Genomic DNA, 20,303 nt, shown 5'->3' with positions numbered 1-20,303 from the left:
GAGAAATGGTAAGAGTTTTCCTCAACAGTTAGTTGAGACAGGCAGGAAGTGGTGGCGTACACCTTTAATCCCAGCACTAGGGAGGCAGAAGCGGTGGATGTCTGTGAGTTTAAGGCCAGTCTGGTCTACACAGTGAGTTCCAGGACAGCCAGAGCTACACAGAGAAACCCTGTCTCAAAAACAAAACAAAACAAAATCAGCCCACCAAACAAGTACCACCAACAAAAACAACAAGCCAGTTAGTTGGCTGCCTAAAGTTCGGATCTGAAAATGGAACCCTTAACCAGATTGGCTTCTCCGGGTTCATCCCAGAATTTGTTCATCTGGATGGGATCCAGACGAGTCTCCTGCTTTTGTCAAGACAGAGGGCAGTTTAGGACATCTCCAGGGTCAGCTCTTTAATGGTACCTTCCCAGGCAAGCTGCTCACTCCTGTTTGATTCAAGAAAAGTGTATGGGAACTTCTTTAGGGTCTCCCATCTGATTTCTGAATACACTTATGAAACTCTTGGTGGGTCTTTAGCCAGAAAACAAAGAAGAGAAATGAAAAACAAAACAAAACAGAAGCCAGAGGAGTCCAGCTGGATTGGTAAAGAACAATTAAGACAAACTTAACGGTAGTTTCAGGAATATCCAGATGAGCCCGGAAGAAGGGTGTCTGCAGGGGGACCCAGCTCAACACACCGCAGCAGAAAAAAACCTCAGGATAAACCAGAGCAAAGCAAAGTTAATGAGTTTATTAAGTATTTAGAGGGTTGCACAGAAAAAAGATAGTACACAATCCAGGACCTGAGTGCAGTAAATGTCTGTGCACTATGTAAATGGTGTATAAATGTATACATATACATATATGTAAATGTATATGCAAATGTATATGTAAGTGTATATGTATATGTGTGTGTAAGAATGTGCACACACACACACATACACACACACACACACACATGTTCCTCTTTTCAGGTTACGTTCCTCAAATGGCTTAATTTACAACATGTTTTAAAGATTATACAAAACTTAAAATTTAAGTAGAATTTAAAAGTTAAGTAAAACTGGATGACTTGATCTGTTTTTTTTTCAACTTTTAATTAATTTTTTATGGTTATGCTGGCTAATTTTATGTGAACTTGACACAGGCTAGAGTCATTTTAGAAGACAGAACCTCAGTTGAGATGATGTCCCTAGATTAGCCTGTAGGCAAACCCATGGTACATTTTTTTAATCATTGGTGTGGGAGGACCCAGCTCTTTGTGGGTGATGCCATCCCTGGGCTGGTGGTTCTGGGTGCTATAAGAAAGTAGGCTGAACAAGCCATGAAGAAAAGGGGGGCTACAGAAAAGGGGGGCTCGGCACCCTCTGAAGGGGCTCAAGCAGGCAGGAGCATGGTAAACAGGGCTTTGGCCGGCTTCCTCTTCTCCCTTCTCTCTTCCTTGCTAAGAACCATTAGATAACCTCTCTAAAGCTAGTCGCCAAGGTAGCTTCTCTTACTTGGCCACTTCCCCCTCCTGAAGCAGAGAGCCAAGGTCCAGCTATCAAAGTATTGACGTCCAGCGATCAAAGCCCCCCTTTGGTTCACTTAGTTAATAATACCGGTTAAAATTAAATACCTCATCCTAGCACAGGATGATGTGTTACCTTTATAAACCATTTTCTACGGGCTACATCTGTCTCTCTCTGTCCAAAGGCAGTCCTTTGTCTCCAGGATGGTTTCCTTCTCTCTTCCCTTACTCTCTTGTTTCGTTCCCCTTCTCCCTCATCCTCTGTCTCTGTCTTTGCCTCTTATTCCCTGCAATCTGTCCCTCTGGGTCAAATCTTCTTTGTTCTGAGAACTTGGTCTTGGGGTGTCCTGTGCTGACTCTGGTCCTTTCGCCCTCCATGGTCTCTGCTTTAATTCCTGTCTTGAGGTTAGTCCGCTGACTCCTTTGATACTGGACCATGACTTGAGCACTGTAGGATGGAATTAACCCCTTCCTCCCCAACTTGCTTTTGGTCACAGGAATAGAAACCCCAGTGAAGAGTGGTTTTAGGAGATAGACTGTTTTGACTTAGGGTTCAAAGAGGAATGCTAACAGGGTAAAACCCAGGGTTACAAACACCCTGTCCCTGAGTGAACAGTTTATTTGTTGTTTTAGACATTCTGTTTGAGAAGTCTTTAGGGAAACACGCATTGTCTCTATAGGCAATTGTGACATCACTTTTTTTCAAGTCTCTTGAGTCTCAGCAGGGAAGGTGTTGACTTTTGATGACCCGTGCAGATCTCTTCTGCTGAACCTGGGATCTGAGGACCTGAAAGAATGGGGAGGACCACAGTCTGATGCTTAGACAGTCCTCAGTTTCAGCAGATTTTATTTATTCCAGCTGTAGTCTATGTTCTGCAGAGGAGAGAGCTGGGTGCTTTTCTACACGAGTGTAGCAAAGACAGCCACGATTCAGGAAAAGCCGTTTGGGCTCAGAAAAACATGACCATAAAAACATGTAAATAAATGTAAGCATGTATTAGTGTTAACAGAGCAGAACTTTCTCAGAACACACCAATCTAAACACAGACCGGTGGTACAGACCTGAGGAAGCATGACAAGGTCATATCTAGAATCAGGGTGCACAGACCAGCCCGGGTTCTATAGCCATGTTCTGGCATCCAACAAGAATAAGCATGTCTTATAAATTAAATATAAATGTTTGTCACAGGAGGCACCAAATCACGTCCAAGAACAATTCAGGGAACAAAATGTACCTGAGGTAAAAGGCCCTCTGGCCCCCAGCCTCTCTCACGGTTCCCCAAGGCATTGTGCCTCACATCTTGTTAGATCCCAGGGTGAGAGGCTTCTCCTGCACTGTCCCCTTAGTTTCCACTGTCCTTTTGTCCAGTCTCTGGACTGATTCACTGATCATCTCCCTCTCACAGGTACTGTCTTGCTCTTTAAACAGCACAGTACTGATTATCATTGCTTCCCCATTTCTCATTTATCTGAGACACTTTTGTTGGTCCTAGGCACATGTTATATGGCCCAGGCTGGCCTTGGATGTTTAGCCTCAAGTTTGTTTTTAATTTTTATTTTATCTTATGTGTATGGGCATTTCGCATGCTAGGATATCTGTGTACCACATACTTGGTGTCTGATGATGGCCTTGAACTTGTGGCTGTTGCCTCGGGTTATAAAGAGCTGGGATGGCGAATGTGCGCCCCCACATTTGGCTTTTTAACAGCTTTAGTCAGCAGGGTTACCCTGAGAGATGCTCTGTGTAGACACTGTTATTGGAGTTCTTAAGGCAAAAGCCTGGTCTTGCCAAAGGCCACCTGCCCCCGGTATACAGGCAGAGATTTAGTCTCTGTGGCTGCTTAGGAAAGACCAGCAGACAGAGGTTCAGAGTGGACACCAGGACACATCCTGCTGTTACCCCACAGTGTGTGGAACAATGGTTTTCAGGCCATTGGTTACCCTAAGAGACCATGTTTAAGAGCAGCTGAAGATTTTGATCTTATCCTTCCCAACTACCTCTCTCCAATTTCCCGGGACCCATCAACCTGTCCCCTCTGGACCATGTGTCCTCATTTGAAAAACAGCAACAACAAGAACAACAAAAACCCAAACAAACAATGCTCTCATATATTACATTCCAATCAGTTTCCCCTCCCTCTTTTCATCCCAGCCCCCTCCCCACACCCTCTCTGTTTCCCTACAGAAAAGGGGGGCTCTCCCAAGGAAATCAACCAAACTTGGCATCTCCAGTTGCAATGCACTAGGCGTTACTTTCGTTAGCCTTCATATTAATGCTGGGCAAGGCAACGCAGTAGGAGGACAAGGGTCCTAAAAGCAGGCAAAGGCATCAGGAAAAGCCCCCACTGTGGGTCCATGGTCTGCTTCTGCTCTTGGGGTGTCAGGGGGCCAGTACACCAGCTCGGAGAGGACAGGGCAGAATGGTTCCAGAACGGGTGGGTCTACAGTCTGTCTCTTCCTTTCAGAGTGTCAGCTGATGTTGTCTGCCAGACCATGAGGGGCTGAAACAGAGTCCAGGAGGAGCAGAACCCCAGTTGGGACTGAGTGGGGCAGGGGGAGTGGAGAGAAGGCCTCCTCCCAGGATCTTAGTGTCACGGCCCTTTTATTTGAAGACCTCTTCTGATCAGACAGCTGCCTGAGATGATCTAAGCTTGTTTGCGTTTCTTTATTGGGGGTGGGTTTGAACACACACACTTTATTTGTGATGAACCAAGGGTTTTATAGTTTTGGGGGAGGGGCATGAGAACATCCAGGGAGGGAAAGGTCATTATTGGCTGAAGGCTAAGGCTATTGAGATGTCTCATAAACATGGAAGGTGGTTCAAGTGCTGGGTACATGACTGACTGCTTGTGGCCACCTGGCTGGAGGTTGCCTGGATACTTGTCCTCAGGCAGGCACAGAAACAGGGAAGGAAGGAGCTAGCTCTGTTCTTGCCAGTCTCAAGTTCTGAGATTCTGGGGGTTTGAACTTGCTCGACATCACCCCAGTTCTGTGCCAGCTCCGCTGGTGGCAAGGTCCACGTGCTCTACACCCAACCCTTCGGTTGGGAGTCCCACAAAAACACATACAATAACATGTATAACTACACAGCTAAAACATGTACCGAGGGCCTAGGTTAGACCCATGCAGGCTCCCTGAATGTCCATCCGTCTCAGTGAGCTTCTTAGTCCAGGTGTGTTGATTCCCTGGGTTTTCTGATGACCCTTCTGGCTCCTCCAAGCCCTCCTCCACAGAAGTCCCTGAGCTCCACCTAAGGTTTGGCTGTGGGTCTCTACATCTCTTTCCATCAGTTGCTGGATGGAGCCTCTCATGGTGATTGCAGAGTTACAGTAATAAAAGCCACATGGTATTGGCTAAAAACAAAGAGGTTGATCAACGGAATAGAATCAAAGGCTCAGACATAATTCCACACATCTATGGACACCAGGTTTTTGATAAAGAAGCCAGAATTATACAATGAAAATGGAAAGCCTCTTCTACAAATGGTGCTGATCTAACTGGATAGCTGCACGTAGAAGAATGCAAATAGATCATCTCCATCACCCTGCACAAGACTCCAAGTGGACCAAAAGCTGCAGCATAAACCAGATAGGTTGAATCTGATAGAAGAAAATGTGGGGCATAGCCGTGAATGCCTCAGCATAGGAGATGACTTTCTGAACAGAATATCAGTAATGCAGGCACTGAGGTCGGCAACTAAAAAGCTTCTGCAAGGCAAAGGACACTGTCAATAGGACAAAACAGCAGTCTACGAATTGGGAAAAGGTCTTCACTAATGTAGAGGGCTAATTTTCAAAACATATAAAGAACTCAAGAACTAGACATCGACAAATCAAATAATTTATTTTAAAAAATGGGGTACAGAGCTAAACAGACAATTCTCAACAGAGAAATCTCAAATGGCCTGGGTACCTGAGGAAATGTTCACCCTTTATTTTTTTTTTTATTTATTTTTTTTAAGACAAGGTTTCTCTGTGTAATCCTGGTTGTCCTGGAACTCGCTCTGTAGACCAGGCTGGCTTCCAACTCAGAGATTCTCCTGCCTTTGCCTCCTGAGTCCTGTGATTAAATGCAGATACCATCACTGCCCACACTTAAAATTTTTTTTCTTTAAAAAGAAAATAAGCCAGTGTGGTAGTGGCACAGACTTTTAATTTCAGCATTTGGGAGGCAGAATGTCAGATCTCTGTGAGTTCAAGGCTAACCTGGTCTACTGAATGAGTTCCAGGACAGCCAAGGCTACATACCCAGTAAAACCCAGTCTGAAAAGAAAAATCGTTGTTATTATTAGTAGAGTCCTGACTCCAACCAGTGCACGTGGGTGTGAGGTCACACACTGGTGAATATGGGTGTGAGGTCACACACTGGTGCACATGGTTGTGAGGTCACACACTGGTGAATATGGGTGTGAGGTCACATACTGAGGCATGGACAACCTCCTAAAAGCTCCCTCTCTCAATCATCACCAGCCGCCAATAGCTCTTCAGCAAGGGCTTCCCCATCTATGCTGGAATGCGGACTGGCTTGATTTTGGGCCGGAAACCACAGCTGCTGCGGATTAATTGTGCATCAGTCCTATCACGTGTACGGTCCAGTGTTTCCCAGTGTTCCTGCCCATTCTCCACACCCCTCTTCTGTGATGGTTCCCTGAGCTGTGGATGGGGACAAGGTTCCAGAAGCAGGTGGATCTCTGTGAGTTCGAGGCCAGCCTGGTCTAGAGAGCTAGTTCCAGGACAGCCAGGACTACACAAAAAAGCCCTGTCTTAAAAACAAAACAAAGCAACCAAACACAAAAGAAGATAGTCTCCTGGGTATGGTGGCACACACTTAATCTCAGCACTTAGGAGACAGAGGCAGAAAGATCTCTGCGAACTTAAGGTTGGCCTGTTCTAGATAGTTCTAAAGTCAGTCAGGATTTCATAGTGAGAACTTGTCTAAATATAAAATAAAATAAAATAAAATAAAAGTAGTGTCATTTAACAAAACACCATTGTTTCCTCCAGTGGACTATGGTCTCTTTAGTCATGGGACTCTATCCAGGTTTAGACCAGATATGAAATCCCTTTAGAACAGGCTTCAAATCTAGTCGGAAAATGACAACTCCAGTAGTCATAACTGTGCTAGTCAGCACCACTCGCCTAGCAGGCTGGTGTTGGTCTCAGCCAGAGTTCCATGGCTCTGAGGAGACACTGTAACCATGGCAACTCTTTCAAACAAACGCATTTAACCAGGGCTGGCTTACAGTTTCGGAGGTCCAGTCCATTATCATCGGTGGTGGGGAACATGGTGGTGCGCAAGCAGACGTGGTGCTGAGAACTGTCTGACAGTTCTACATCTGGATCACAGGCAGCAGGAAGACAGAACTACTGAACTTAGCCTTGGGCTTTTGAAACACCAAAGCACACCCCCAATGAAACACTTCCTTCAACAAGGCCACACCTCCTAATTCTTCTCAAGTAGTGCCACTCCCTGATGATTAGGCACTCAAACATATGAGCTTATGGGGCCATTCTTATTCAAGCCCCCCCCAGTACTGTGGCCTGTAGCATCCAGTGCTGGTTAGGAATGCTGATGTCTTTTCTTTCACTGAAGCATACATAGCACCATCCAAAACTATGAAGGCTAGTCAGCAGACAGTTACTGGACTAGTCTATAGTTGTAACAAATAGCTTGAAAAAAAAAAGTGTTACATGAGTGTCCACTTTTATCCTCAAAAAGGACAACAAATGACTTTTCCATGGAAGTAGAAAGGCGCCACCCTACCCATTGACTGAGGTAAATTTGAACTGTAGAAGCACATGGGTTCTATATGGGTTGACCCTAACCCTAACTCTAATCCTAACCCTAACCCTACCCCCAACCTCAACCCTAACCCCAACCCCAACCCCAACCTCAACCCTAACCCTAACCCCAACCCCAACCCCAACCCCAACCCTAACCCCAACCCCAACCCCAACCTCAACCCTAACCCTAACCCCAACCCCAACCCCAACCCCAACCCTAACCCCAACCCCAACCCCAACCTCAACCCTAACCCTAACCCCAACCCCAACCCCAACCCCAACCCCAACTCCAACCCCAACCCTAACCCTAATGGTATCCCTAATTATATTAGGAAAGCCAGGCTCAAAAATTTATGAGACACACCAGACCAAGGAAAGGATACAACTCCCTGGAAGGAACAGATGGGTGTCTAACATTGTGATGGTGATGTTCCTACCAACCTGTCACCAAGCCACCTGCTGTGTACATTCAGGACAGAAGCAGAGAACTGACTGACCCAGGGGCTTGCTCTTGCTGTAGCCCACCCAGCTCCCATCTGCTCCCATCTATGAACCTGCTGTCATTTGTTCCCATGGATCATGTCCTGCTCCTTACTCCCATGTCCTCTGTGGTCTCTCACCTCATCTCTTCAGCTCTACTCACATATGATCAGGTAGCAGCCTGAGTCCTCAGTAGCACCTCTCTAACTACACCTTGGTCACTGTCTTACTTCTACAGAGATTCTCTTTGTGTCTCTAACTGTGTCTTTGCCTCTCAGACCTTTGAAACATTTAGAACTCTGTTGTAACCTTTTGATCCTTTGAAGCAATTTAGTTATATATATATATTATAGATATATATGGTTTATATATTATATATGGACTATCTATTATATATAACAGATATATTACCTATCTATTTTATATATACATACATATATATGGTGAGCATATTTAGTGTGCTGTGTATAATAACATACAATCTAAGAGCTAATATTTATAATTAAAATTGGAATGAAAGAACCTATATTGGCTTGCACAGAACTATCAGGGTTGGAACTACCTGGGAAATTGCTGCCAATGAAGCCACTGTACCTTGTGAAGTTTTTGTTATTTAATAAATTCTGACAATGTGGAAACACAAACATATTTATATTTATGACCTAACATACTTATGACATCAGTGGCCCCACTTCTACCTTCAGGGCACTGACGTGAGTTTTAGGTCTAAATAGAGAAGGTATGGAGAAGCGGTCAGAGGTTGAAAGTGCTTGACATGCAACTATGAGGACATGAGTTCAGCAGATCCAGCACCCATGCATGGGTCACATATAACATACAAGGGTCACATATAACATGCATGGGTCATATATAACATGCATGGGTCACATATAGCACGCATGGGTCACAGGTGCCTGTAACTCTGGTGTTGTGAGGGTGGACACAGGAAAATCACTGGGGTTTGTTGGCTGCCAACTTAGCTGGAAAAACTGGAGCTCCAGGTTTGAGGATAGGCTCTGCCTCAAGAGAATAAGGAGGACAGTAGTAGAGGACATGTGATGCCTTTGTCTGGCCTATGTAGGCATACACACGCATACACAGATGCCACACATACACAGGAACTGAGTTGTCTTAGTTAGGGTCTCCACTGTTGTGAACAGTCACCACGACCAAGGCATCTCTTATAAAGGCAAACATTTAATTGGGGCTGGCTTACAGTTTCAGAGGTTCAGTCTGTTATCATCATGGTGGAAACATGGCATCATGCAGTCAGACTTGGTGATGGAGGAGCCCAGAGTTCTACAGCCCTGATTGGAAGGCAGCTACGAGGAGCCTGTGTCTTGCAGGGAAAGGAGCTTAAGCATTAGAAGTGCTCAAAGACCACCTCCAAAATGATACACTTCCTCCAGGAAGACCACATCCATTCCAACGAGGCCACACCCATTCCTAATAGTAGCACATCCTATGGGCCAAGCATAGTCACTACATGGGGCATGCATAATTAAGTTGTCCAGTTTAGCAGTGGTCTTGCCTGGCATTACCTTAGTTGTATCCTACAAGGTGCCAGAAAATATCTTCTTATTGTTCTAAGAAAAAAAACTAGTGCCCAGAGGAAATTCGCTACAGGGTGTGACCTTATCACCATGGATCCTTATTGGGAACAGTCTGTCCTGTGACGTTTTGATTCCACGGGAATCCAAATTTAGGACGAGAGCCCTCGAGGTGCTTTGCTAGGAATGGGACATCATGAAAATTGAGAAGAGGCTACTTAACTCTTGCACCTGTGTCCGGGGGGGGGGGGGCAGGTACCATCGGCATCTAGGTACAAGCTCACTGAGTGTGCTGATGTAAAGACGTAATCAGGTGACAAGAAGCAGAGGCAACAGGAAATCAGAGAAGCCAGACTTTCACCTTGCTTTTCGTTATTTTGTACACAGAAGGGAAGACACAGTGATTTTTAGTAAAGCGACTTCTAAGTGCCTGTTTCAACAGGATGAGTGTGCAGACATCTGGCTACCACCGCCATTGGATGCATCGCCACACCACATCTCCCAGACCCAGAGCCACCATGGCTTCTAAGCCCACACCCCTGGCCATAGCACAAGAGAGCCTTCCTTGTCTGTCACATTAACCTTGGGGATTTATAGACTTTATGAGTCGCAATTTCCATCTTCTGAACCCTCTACAGATACCATCTGTGGAGGACATGCAGAGAAAGAGGCGACATAGGGAGCCATATTGTGCGTAGTCAGCATTAGATTGGCAACGTTCTCGAGTGTTCTTGGCCGTGTCAGCCTTTCCCTGTAATCTCTGTGGCAGAGGAGGCTGATCAGTGTGTGGGACGGTGAGGTCCAGTGTCATGCCTTCTGCTCAGAGACAGTGATGGGTCCAAGGAACTCACATAAAACAGACGCCACAAGCCAAGTGGCGGTGACTCACATCATTAATCCCAGCTCTCAGGAGGTGGAGACGGGCGGATCTCTGAATCCAAGGCCAGCCTGTGCTATAGAGCAAGTTCTGGGACAGCCCAGTTTACTCAGAGAAAACCTGTCTCAATCCCCCTCTCCTGTCTCAATAAAGAGAGATTCAGGCACATACAGATGTGTAGAGATGACACTGGGGTGGCACTCTGGAGTCTTTGGTCCTTGTCATCTTCAAAAGAATCCAGAGAAGACACACAAATCACAGGGGAAAAGAGAGCTAGAGTTTATTACAGAGTAAAGAGGAAGATGAAAAGTGGACAGTGCCCAAGGGGACTGTTGCCCCCTGGCCATCTCTGTACCATTTCTATCATCTCTAAAGCAAGAAGCCTTTCCCAGGGGCTGTTTCCTGTGCAGATGGTTGGCAGGCCTGGGTGGTTGCATTAGGAGGAGTGATGCTGAATCTCCAGCTATCACTCCATTGAAACAATCGACTCCCAAAGTCGCAACCCCCCTATGATGGGGACAGCAGAACCATTCTCACGCAACGTATTCCAGAGGGTCATGAAGATGAGACTATGTTGGGTGGGTCCTACTGTCGCCCCAGGAATCCCCGGCTGGGAGAATGGACAGGCTGAAACCCTAGTGCTGGCCAGAGGAAGAGTTTACCTACCAGCAAGTGATTTCACACAGGTCTGACAACGCATTAAACAACCTTGCAAGACAACGAAACCGAGGCACTGGTGGACATGACTACACTTAGATCAGGACGATTTAATTATGCACGCAAATTTCTCTCTATTTAGACCTAAAACTCATGCCAGGATCTTGGGGTTGGGGTGTCTCTGGGGCCTTTCATTTGTTCCTTTTCCCAGTGTGACCACACTGACGATGTATCTCTTCTCTGCCTTTCAACATTACTTCCCTCTTTAATTGGCATCCAGAGAAATGGATCATCTAGTTTGTCAGGACAGAAAGAGTCCAAGCCTTTGTCTTAAGAACTATGGTAAAAGTGATACTCCAAGCTTTCTGAGCATATTCATGAAGGGTCTCAGCCACACCAAACGACATCCTCTCGTCCTTGCAGATAGAATAAAAATGAAAGCTGGTGGCTGTGGCTGTGGAAAAGCTGCTATAGCCACTGGGACAACGGCCAGGCTTTAACTTGTTTCTCCTGGCACCCGGGACAATTCTAGATTGTGTCTGTCTCTAGGCTCTGGAGATGAGCAAGGCTAAGGATTAGCAGATAGTCATTTGCGCCCATTAGGAGCTGTCCATTGTATTCTCGGCCCACGGGATGAGCAGCAAAACATCCTGCTGGGTGATACTGTTGGCTGTAATGCAGGAGAGGTCCAGTTTGGCTGCTGAACATGGCCGGGAGGCACAGGATGAGGGAAGGAACGAGGTTTTGTTTTTCCCAGTTTAAGGAGATGGGCTGACTCAAACCAGCATTTGTTGGCATAATTTGTCCATTTTCATTCTGGACTTGAAAGCATCTACCCTGACTGCCTGGTTAGCTAGCTAAAAAGTGAAGTGGTTCTAGCCAGCCTGGGCACAATAAAAGGGAGTAAAGGGGGTAAAAAGGGGTTTACGTTGGAATGAAGTGTTCCATTTTAATCAGGCATGTTATTAAGTGAACCAAACGAGGGGCTTTTGATTGCTGGACTTCAGGACTTCCATAGCTGGACCTCAGTAGCCAGTTTTAGGAGGAGGAAGAGGCCAAATGAGGGAACAGAGCTTGGTGGCCAGCTTTAGGAATGTGATCTAACAGACTTTTAGCATGGCAGAGAGTGTCGGGTTCAGGATGGAAGCTAAGAAAACTCACTTCAGAGACGGAAGCTTCAGGGGGCCCGTCAGCTCCGGATCTAAATCCATATTGCATATTTAAAGGATGAAACTGCAAAACAAGGAGCTGTGGGGGTCGTCTGATCATAGTTTGACATTAAAGGCTAAGCAAGGGAGTATCTGTTGGAGACTGGACACCGGGCTTCAAAGCCCTTAACTTATCCCCTTAGCCATTCGGATCAGAATCCAAGGCCCTTAACTCATCTCCCTAGACACTTGGTCTAGAGTTCAAGGTGATCAGAGAGCCAAGGAGCTGGTCAGCTGCGTGTAGTTAATAAGAGTTGGCAAGCGTTGCTTACATATTGTTACAACTCAGGCATCTTAATTAAGGTAACGACACATTCTACGTCTATGTCCTTTTACCAGTTTAACAGACCATTAAGAAAATATTTGGAAGGTCAGGGTAGGATCCGGTCCCAAACCTGGGAACGTGAATCTAGCTTGAACCTGTTAGCAAAATGGAAGAGTTGCTTTTGAAAAGGCCGAACTCTGGTGGCTCTCTCCTTACAAGGGAACTGGGGAGAAGGGAGGGCCTGCCACAGCTGGGTTAACCTGGCTCAGGCAGGTTAGAGCCCCTTTGTTTATTAGATCAACAAGTTCGTGGTTTGGCGAGAGATCTCTGCTTCCTCATACATATGTACATGTCACACATCCAGGTAAGCACACATGACACATCCAAAATCATCATCATCACCATCATCATCACCATCATCATCAAGCCAAATCTGCTTGCCTATCACTTTAAGTAACATTTTGAGGGTTGCCAACTGTAATTTGCATAGGTGTGAGAAACTATGAGTCTCTGCTCTCTTGGTGGTTCCTAAGGGGAATTCTTACTGAATGGCCTTTATTTTTTAATTGACATATGAATTCATGTAGTCCAGGATGGACTCGAACTTGCTATACGGCCCAAACTGAACTGCTTCCATCTCTCAAGTGCCAGGACTGCAGGCTTGAACCACCATGTCCAGTTTATGTGATGCTGGGGACCAAACTGAGTGCCTTGTGCAGGCCCAGCATGCTCTGCTCTTCCAGCTGAACAACATTCCCAGGCATTGAAGAGTCTTTTAATGATCTAAGCATGCAGTCCAATGTTATTGTTACTGTGCCATTCTGTGGTTTAATGTATGCTGATTGCCTGATAGAGGCAGACCACTAGATGGCTGTACCAGTAACGCCAGCACACATTTATCTATGTGAAGATTCTCAACAGGAGAAACATGCTCCCTCTGTCCCACAGTAGGTGACTAGGCACTTAATTGTGGTGTTGGTGGTGTCTAAAGAGAATCAATTCCGATTGCTATGATACAACATCATGACCAAGGCAACTTTGGAAAGGACGAGTTTATTTGGATTAGAGTCCGTGATGGTGGGGACAGTGTGGCACCAGGCTGGACAAGTGGCATCAGGTTGGGCAAGCCTGGCCTCTGGAGCAGCAAGTTTAGACCCCACATCTTCAATTGCTAGCACAAATGGAAAGAATAAACTAGAAGCATTCTGAATCCTCAAACGCTCAAAGCCCAGTTCAAGTGACACATTTCTTCTGTCAAGGCCATAGCTTCTAAACCTCCCCAAGTAGTGTCACCATCGGGAACCAAGTGCTCAAATACATGAACCCTGGGGGGGGGGGGAGCATTCTCATCTGAGGCCCTAGTGGTAAACATTGCTATACGATTGGATATTTTAATACCTACGTTGGCATGCATGTATATGGTAAGATTGTCAAGATTTGATGTTTTATTAGAACAACTGCTTATAGGGCTGGAAAAATCACTCAGTAGTTAAGAGAGCTTCCTGCTCTTCCAGAGGACCTGAGTTTAGGTTTCAGTATCCATGTGAGAAGCTCACACTGACTATAACTACAGCTTCAGGGGATATGACACCTTCTTTGAAGACCCCTCCACCACTCCACATTTTTGCACATAATTAAAAATAAAATGTATTTTAAAAAAAGATAGTTACTTATGTTTCCAGAGGTTTTTGTAAGACTTTTTGGATACTCAGGAAAGGTTCCTCTAAGTATCCGTTTATGTCAAAGTCTTTTAAATGGCCACCTTATAAACAACTATCATTTCAAAGTGACTCAGTATAACATTTAACACCAAGTGTAGCTACAGTTGGAAATGTATGCACACATGGAATAAAAAGTAACAAGTAAAAAATAGCTGTAAAAATGTGTGTAGGGTCAACATGATGATTCAGCAAGTAAAGGCGCCTGTTGCTCAGCCTGCTACTCTGAGTTCAAGCCCTGGGACTCACATGGAAGAAGGGGACACTGGACAATTGACTCCCACTGATTATTCTCTGACCTGTATATATGTACAGCGATACATGTGCAGCCTCTCAGGATAAAGAAATACATTTAAATGTATATAACTATATGTCTAAACTCTATACAAATGCCACATAACACTTTCAATTTAACGACATAGAAATCTAATACAACGAAAGCATATGAGAAGTGGTCTCTTTCATACAATGTTCTTGGATGGTCAACCTGGAAAATGGCCAGAAAAAAAAAGAGGTTTTTGTTGTTGTTTTTTGTTTTGTTTTTTATCTTTATTATAGCTTTACCAACACCATTCAGATAAAGGCATGAGTATGGGAAATCATAGTTGCTAAAACCTGTTTTGTATCTGTCATGACTAAATTAGAATTGAACTGTTGTATGAAATACACATGCACACCAGAAAGCAAGTGCTATGAACTGTCTTCAACTGATAAGAGGCCTGAAAGCTGGATTTCTGTCTGTGCTGTAGACATCTGACCCTAGTGAGACAAAGATTATGAATTTTACTTTAAAATAAAATATGTATGTACACACACATACACACATATACACATGTGCACATGCACACACACATACACACACATGTACATGTTTCTTATTCCATAGTACGACATAAAAAGAGTGCCAATGCCTTGTTAATGAGTCCATAGAGAAGGGCATTTAGAGTTATAGTATGAATTTATAAGAAACATTAAATATTAGTCTTTCCTGTCAAATACCATAAAATCCTTATTTACTACAATGACTATATGTATATTCCCACATTGTAAAATGTTTACATAAACCTTTTAATGATCTTTACCTTGTACGATAGTTATAAAAATTTTAATCACCATTTGGTAAAACATATGGAAAACTTAAAAAATAGTTTGAGCTTTATTTTATGCATATGTGGGTTTTGCCTGGGTGTATGTATGTTACCACGTATGTGACTGGTCCCCACAGAAATCAGAAGAGGGCATTGGCCATCAGGAAACTGTATTTACAGGAGGTTGTGAGCCATAATGTAGGTCCTGAGAACTGAACTCTGGTCCTCTTTGAGTGACGGGTGCTGCAAACCTCTGCAATATCTCCAGCACTTTTTGCAAGACCTACTAAGAGTTTTGTTTATACAAATGTTGGTACATTTCTAAGACTTGAGCTGCTTAGCCTTTCCCAGTTTCCTTCATTTCTTTTGCAGCAATTCTTTTAAAACCAACCAACCCAAACCAAACCAACCCAACCAACCAACTAACCAAACCACCCAACCAACCAACCAACCAACCCCACCCACCCAACCAACCAACCAACCAATCAACTAACCAAACAAAACCAACCCAAACCAAACCAACCCAACCAACCAACCAATCAACCAACCAAACCAAACCAAACCAACCAACCAACCAACCAACCAACCCAACCAACCAGCCAATCAACCAACCAAACCAAACAACCAACCAAACCAAACCAACCAACCAACTAACCAAACCAAACCAAACCAAACCAAACAAACAACCAAACAACCAACCAATCAACCAACCCAAACCAAACCAAACCAACCAACCAACTAACCAAACCAAACCAACCAACCAACTAACCAAACCAACCAACCAACCAACCAACCAACCAATCAACCAATCAATGAAGACTGTGAGGACTTTCCCTCCAGTTAATGGGTAAAAGACTTGTGTGAGGATAAAAACCTGTTGAATTTCCTGCTTGAGTTGATCACCTTTCTGCTTCAGATCAGAAAGAAACTTTTGTCACATTGAGGGGCTTTTTGAAACCCTGAAATTAATTTTTAGCACCGTCATTTAAAGCAAGATCAAACCAGACTTCACCTGCCTCTTCCCACTCATCAAAAGGCCTCACAGCTTACTGCACAGACACAGGGACAAGGGAGGGGACATTTTGTCCTAAGTATCTCTCACCAGACTTTTAGTTTTACAAGGGAAGAAAAAATTTTTTTACTAGCATCTGCTGGCCTCTGATGACCCAGCATAACATTTTTTTTGTTTTATAAAATGGCAAACTGAGATTATCTACCCGGATTCACATGTAGCTTCCAGCATTTATGACAGATATTTGGTATCTTCAGAATTGCCTTGAAGCTGCTACTCTGGCAGGTGAAGTTATCAGGACAAGCAAACACACGTATGGGCATGAAAGGGTCCTGAGGGACAAGTAGGGAACAAAAGGAAGATGGAAACTACTTGTTCAGTTTAGCTTGTAAAACTTGATTACTTGGGAGTCCGAGGTATAATAAGGTTGGTTATATTGTTTTCTTAAAGGCAGGATAAATTTAAACAACTTGAATACACAGCAGGAACACAGGTTGAGTACATAGTTTTAAATGCTTTCAAAGCATATGTATACCTTGGTGGCTGGGCAAAAGTTAAGGTTCTGAAGACTTGCTGACAAGGCATTTCCAGAAACCATCCCCACAGCCTGAGTGACAGGATAAAAAGGGACAAGCAAAGGGGCTCAGACCACACAGCCCAGGTAAGGAAGGAGCAGAGACTGAACCTGGTGCAGGCAGAGAGGCCAGAGGGGGAAGGGAGAATGGGCTGAGACAGCTAGAGACTGAACCACGGAGGATCAATGGAGGGCTTTGGAATGTGGGGTTTCTCCAGCTGCAGCATTAGGCAGGGAGAACCCAGTGAACTGGGGCAGCATGGTTGTCTTTCTCAGAGCCCAGTCAGTGTTAGCACAGTGACATTGTGGAGTCAGAGTGTGACCGTGTGGGTGAAGCCATCTCTGGGCTCTTCAGAAGCCTTTTGATCCTATGGCGGAAGAAGGTTTCCTGAATGTTCTCTTGTCTCAGTCTGGGGGTATGGGGTCTCTTAATTCTGATGTCTTGTTCTCAGAGCATCACTGAAATCTTACCATCACGCTGTGGCTTCTCAGTGCCAGATTGTGCCCCAAACCCTCAGGAGCCATGCTGCTGTTGCTGACCTTGGCTCTCCTTGCCAGTTCTACCTGCAGAGCCCAGAGTGAGTAACGGCCTCCTTTGTGGTCTTCACCTCCCAAGTCATGTCCTAAGCATGAGGACCTCCGAGGGAGGGAGTGGTCCTTAACACTGTCTTGATACCTCAATTTCAGATATCCTGGGGAATCATGTTGGCACCTATTTCTATGTTTCTGATGAAAATCTGGGGGAACTTAAGGGCATTCGGATCTTCATAAGTATAATAAACCTTATCAAAGGGTGAGTAGGACTCTGGTCCCTGGGCTTTCCTGCACAACCCCTCAGTTGGGAACACTTCTTGTGGCTTATATAGACCTGACCTAAGCTAGCCTACTCAGAGCTGGAATGCCCAGGCTTAATTAAGACTGGACAGTCCTCAAAGAGACAGGTAGAGAGGGACCTTCAAGTCTTGTTCAGAAAAAATCATACAGGCTTGAAGACTCCCTCTTACAGTTGGTTTTGGTGGCTTTGGTGCCTGTTGGTGGTGACAGAAAGTGCTCACACGTCCAAGAGATAGCCCTGTCTTCACAGGACATAAAACGTGAGTTCTTTCTACCACTCTGCGCCTTTGCTGTGTCCGGAAAGGAGGTCATTCTTTTGGGACAGGCCAGGTCTTGACTGTCATTCCCAGTGTCTGACTTCTGAGATCTGTGGTTCTCCTAGAGTGTCACCAAGACCTTGTGTTACTGTTGCCCATCTTGGTAAATGCAGACACAGTCCCCCAGGGTTAATAGAATTCCAGGTGCACACTGAATATTCTCTTCACGTGTCTCCTGTGCAATATTGAGGTTAATTTTTAAAAATTAGATGTTGGGTGACTGGGGGAAGGCTTGGTGGATAAAGTGTTTGCTGTGTGACTATGAGACTCTAACTTTGAATTCCTGGAACCCACATGAAAGCTGAGAACAGCAGCACAGGACTGAACCCCAAAACTGTGGGAGCAGAGACAGGGAAAGCCTGCACAGCCCTCTGGACAGTTTTACACCAAAGGCAATTCCAGGTTCTCTTGGAGACTCTGCCTAAAAGCATGAGGGCAAGCCTGGGGAAATGACAGGGAGACAGAAAGCATTTGCTCTGCAAACATAAAGACCTGGGTTTAGATTCCCAAAGCCATATAAAAGGGAAAGGAGCCTGCAAGAATGAAGGTGGCTGTTAGGTAAGCACTGGGGTCAGCGACTCAGAGGTGCCAGGAGTGCTAGCCAGCCAGTCCAACTGTAACACTGCGCTTCGATTCGGCTAGAAATCCTGTGTCTGGGCAATAAGGCAGGTGGTCACAGAGGAAGAGACTCGGTGCCAAACTCTAGAATATACATGCTCACATATGCATCATAGACAGACTGACACATCAAGAACACACACACATACACACAAACACACACATCATCATCTGCATACACAATACAACATGAACAACATGAATATATTGTATTGTTTCTCTTTTTATGGTGCTGGGAGTTGAAACCACCTCCCAGTTCCATGTGTGGTCCTTCGTGGATAAACATATTTACCCATGCATGTGCACAAAATGAATAGTAAATCAATGTCAAAAATGAACTAATAAACCATGTAACACGGGTATAGTGTACTGAGAATTACTTATAGATATTTAAAATTCTAATTGTATTGGACACCCTTCCTGAATTCTATCTGGAGTCTGATTTGATAAGCATACAAATTTGCAAGCAAAGAAAGAAGTTGGTATTAAAAGCAGCCCAGAATATTTGGGGTGGTCATATCACCTCTTTGCTCAGTAGAACAACTTCCAGGGCTCCAGGGTCCCCCCTGTTTTTCCAAGACAACACAAGGCAGGAAGAGCCTGTCTCTCTGCTCTCTGCTTATATGATTCATCTCAGGTGTACTGATCTCAGCATGTGACTCCTGCCTCATTTGAGGCTGATAAGGTAGAGGGTTCCAGAGGGGAAGTTATGAGTTGGGCAGAGCCTGCAAAACATCCCAGCTCAGGGTGGGTGCAGTAGCATACATCTCTGCCCTGGTACAATGCCTGACTCTCTGAGGTCCTATGAGTAGGGCTGTGTCTGGAAGAAGGATTCAGGCTGTCACATGACAGCTGAGCAATTCTGGACACTGTGCTCTGACCAGACACCAGAATAGGATGCAGATGTGAGAAAGAACTGGCATCCCTGAGGTTGTGCTGACTTGATTTCTCTCCAGCATCCAGCTGAAGTTTGGCAATTCCTGGAGTAATGTCTATGGATCCTGGGCAATAAAGCATGAAGAATTTCTTCTGGAGGATGGAGAGCACATTACAAAGGTTAACGGCAGCGCAAAACACTGCCTGACGTCCCTCAACTTCACTACAAACAAGGGGCGTGTGGCCACCTTTGGTGTTAGAAGGGGCCGCTTCTTTGATGACCATGGAGGTTCAGAGAATCATCTAAAGACTGTGAATGGTGTATATGCAGAGGGCCTATGCATCAGAGGGATGGGTTTTAAATGGACAGATACTGATGATAATGTCAACAATGATGATGACAATAAAAACAAGAAAAATGATGATGATGACGATGACGATGACCAAGACTACGACAAAGATAAAGATGAGGACAATTATGATGATGATGATGATGGTGATGATGAAGACAACGATGACGAGGAAGATGAACAAGGAGAGTAGCAGGCTCAGAGCTCAGTCCTGCATCCCCATATTCCACCACCTCCCCTCAGCCAAGCTCACCTACTCAGAGGGACCAGCATACCGGGTGACTCTGGGCTGGAGGAGGCAAAGCCCAAATACCCTTTATCTCTCTACCCAATAAACTAAGTGCATCTGTGTGAGCCTGTGTGGTCAAATGGAATCCCCAAGAGCTTCCTTTTCCTCCCCACTCTTTGGACTGACACCTTGCACTGAGTTAGGGTTTACACAGAGAGACCCTTGGTCAACTCAGCAGAACCCGGGTCCCCAGATGAGGGCAGTACCAGCCACTGCCTGTCTCAAAGCAGCTCAGGGCTGCAAGGAGAGCTCAGTGTGTGCTGACCAAGCTGGCAGCAACTGGCTCTGCAGTGGTCCTGTCTGTGTCTGAGC

General features: G+C 45.1%; 1 protein-coding gene across 1 annotated transcript; it reads left to right on the top strand.

The window, feature by feature from the left end:
• Nucleotides 1-17,224: 17,224 nt before the first annotated feature.
• On the top strand, nt 17,225-19,895 carry ZG16B (zymogen granule protein 16B; the record flags this gene model as incomplete). Its single annotated transcript, XM_080942299.1, has 3 exons — nt 17,225-17,285; nt 17,395-17,500; nt 19,433-19,895. The coding sequence occupies exons 1-3, from the start codon at nt 17,231-17,233 to the stop codon at nt 19,893-19,895; spliced, it is 624 nt and encodes a 207-aa protein (XP_080798425.1). The 5' UTR covers nt 17,225-17,230.
• Nucleotides 19,896-20,303: the final 408 nt, after the last annotated feature.

This window comes from Micromys minutus (genome assembly GCF_963924665.1).
Source record: "Micromys minutus genome assembly, chromosome: 31".
Lineage (NCBI taxonomy): Eukaryota > Metazoa > Chordata > Mammalia > Rodentia > Muridae > Micromys > Micromys minutus.
Note: the sequence above shows the minus strand (reverse complement) of the source record. Positions and strands in the feature narration are given on the sequence as shown.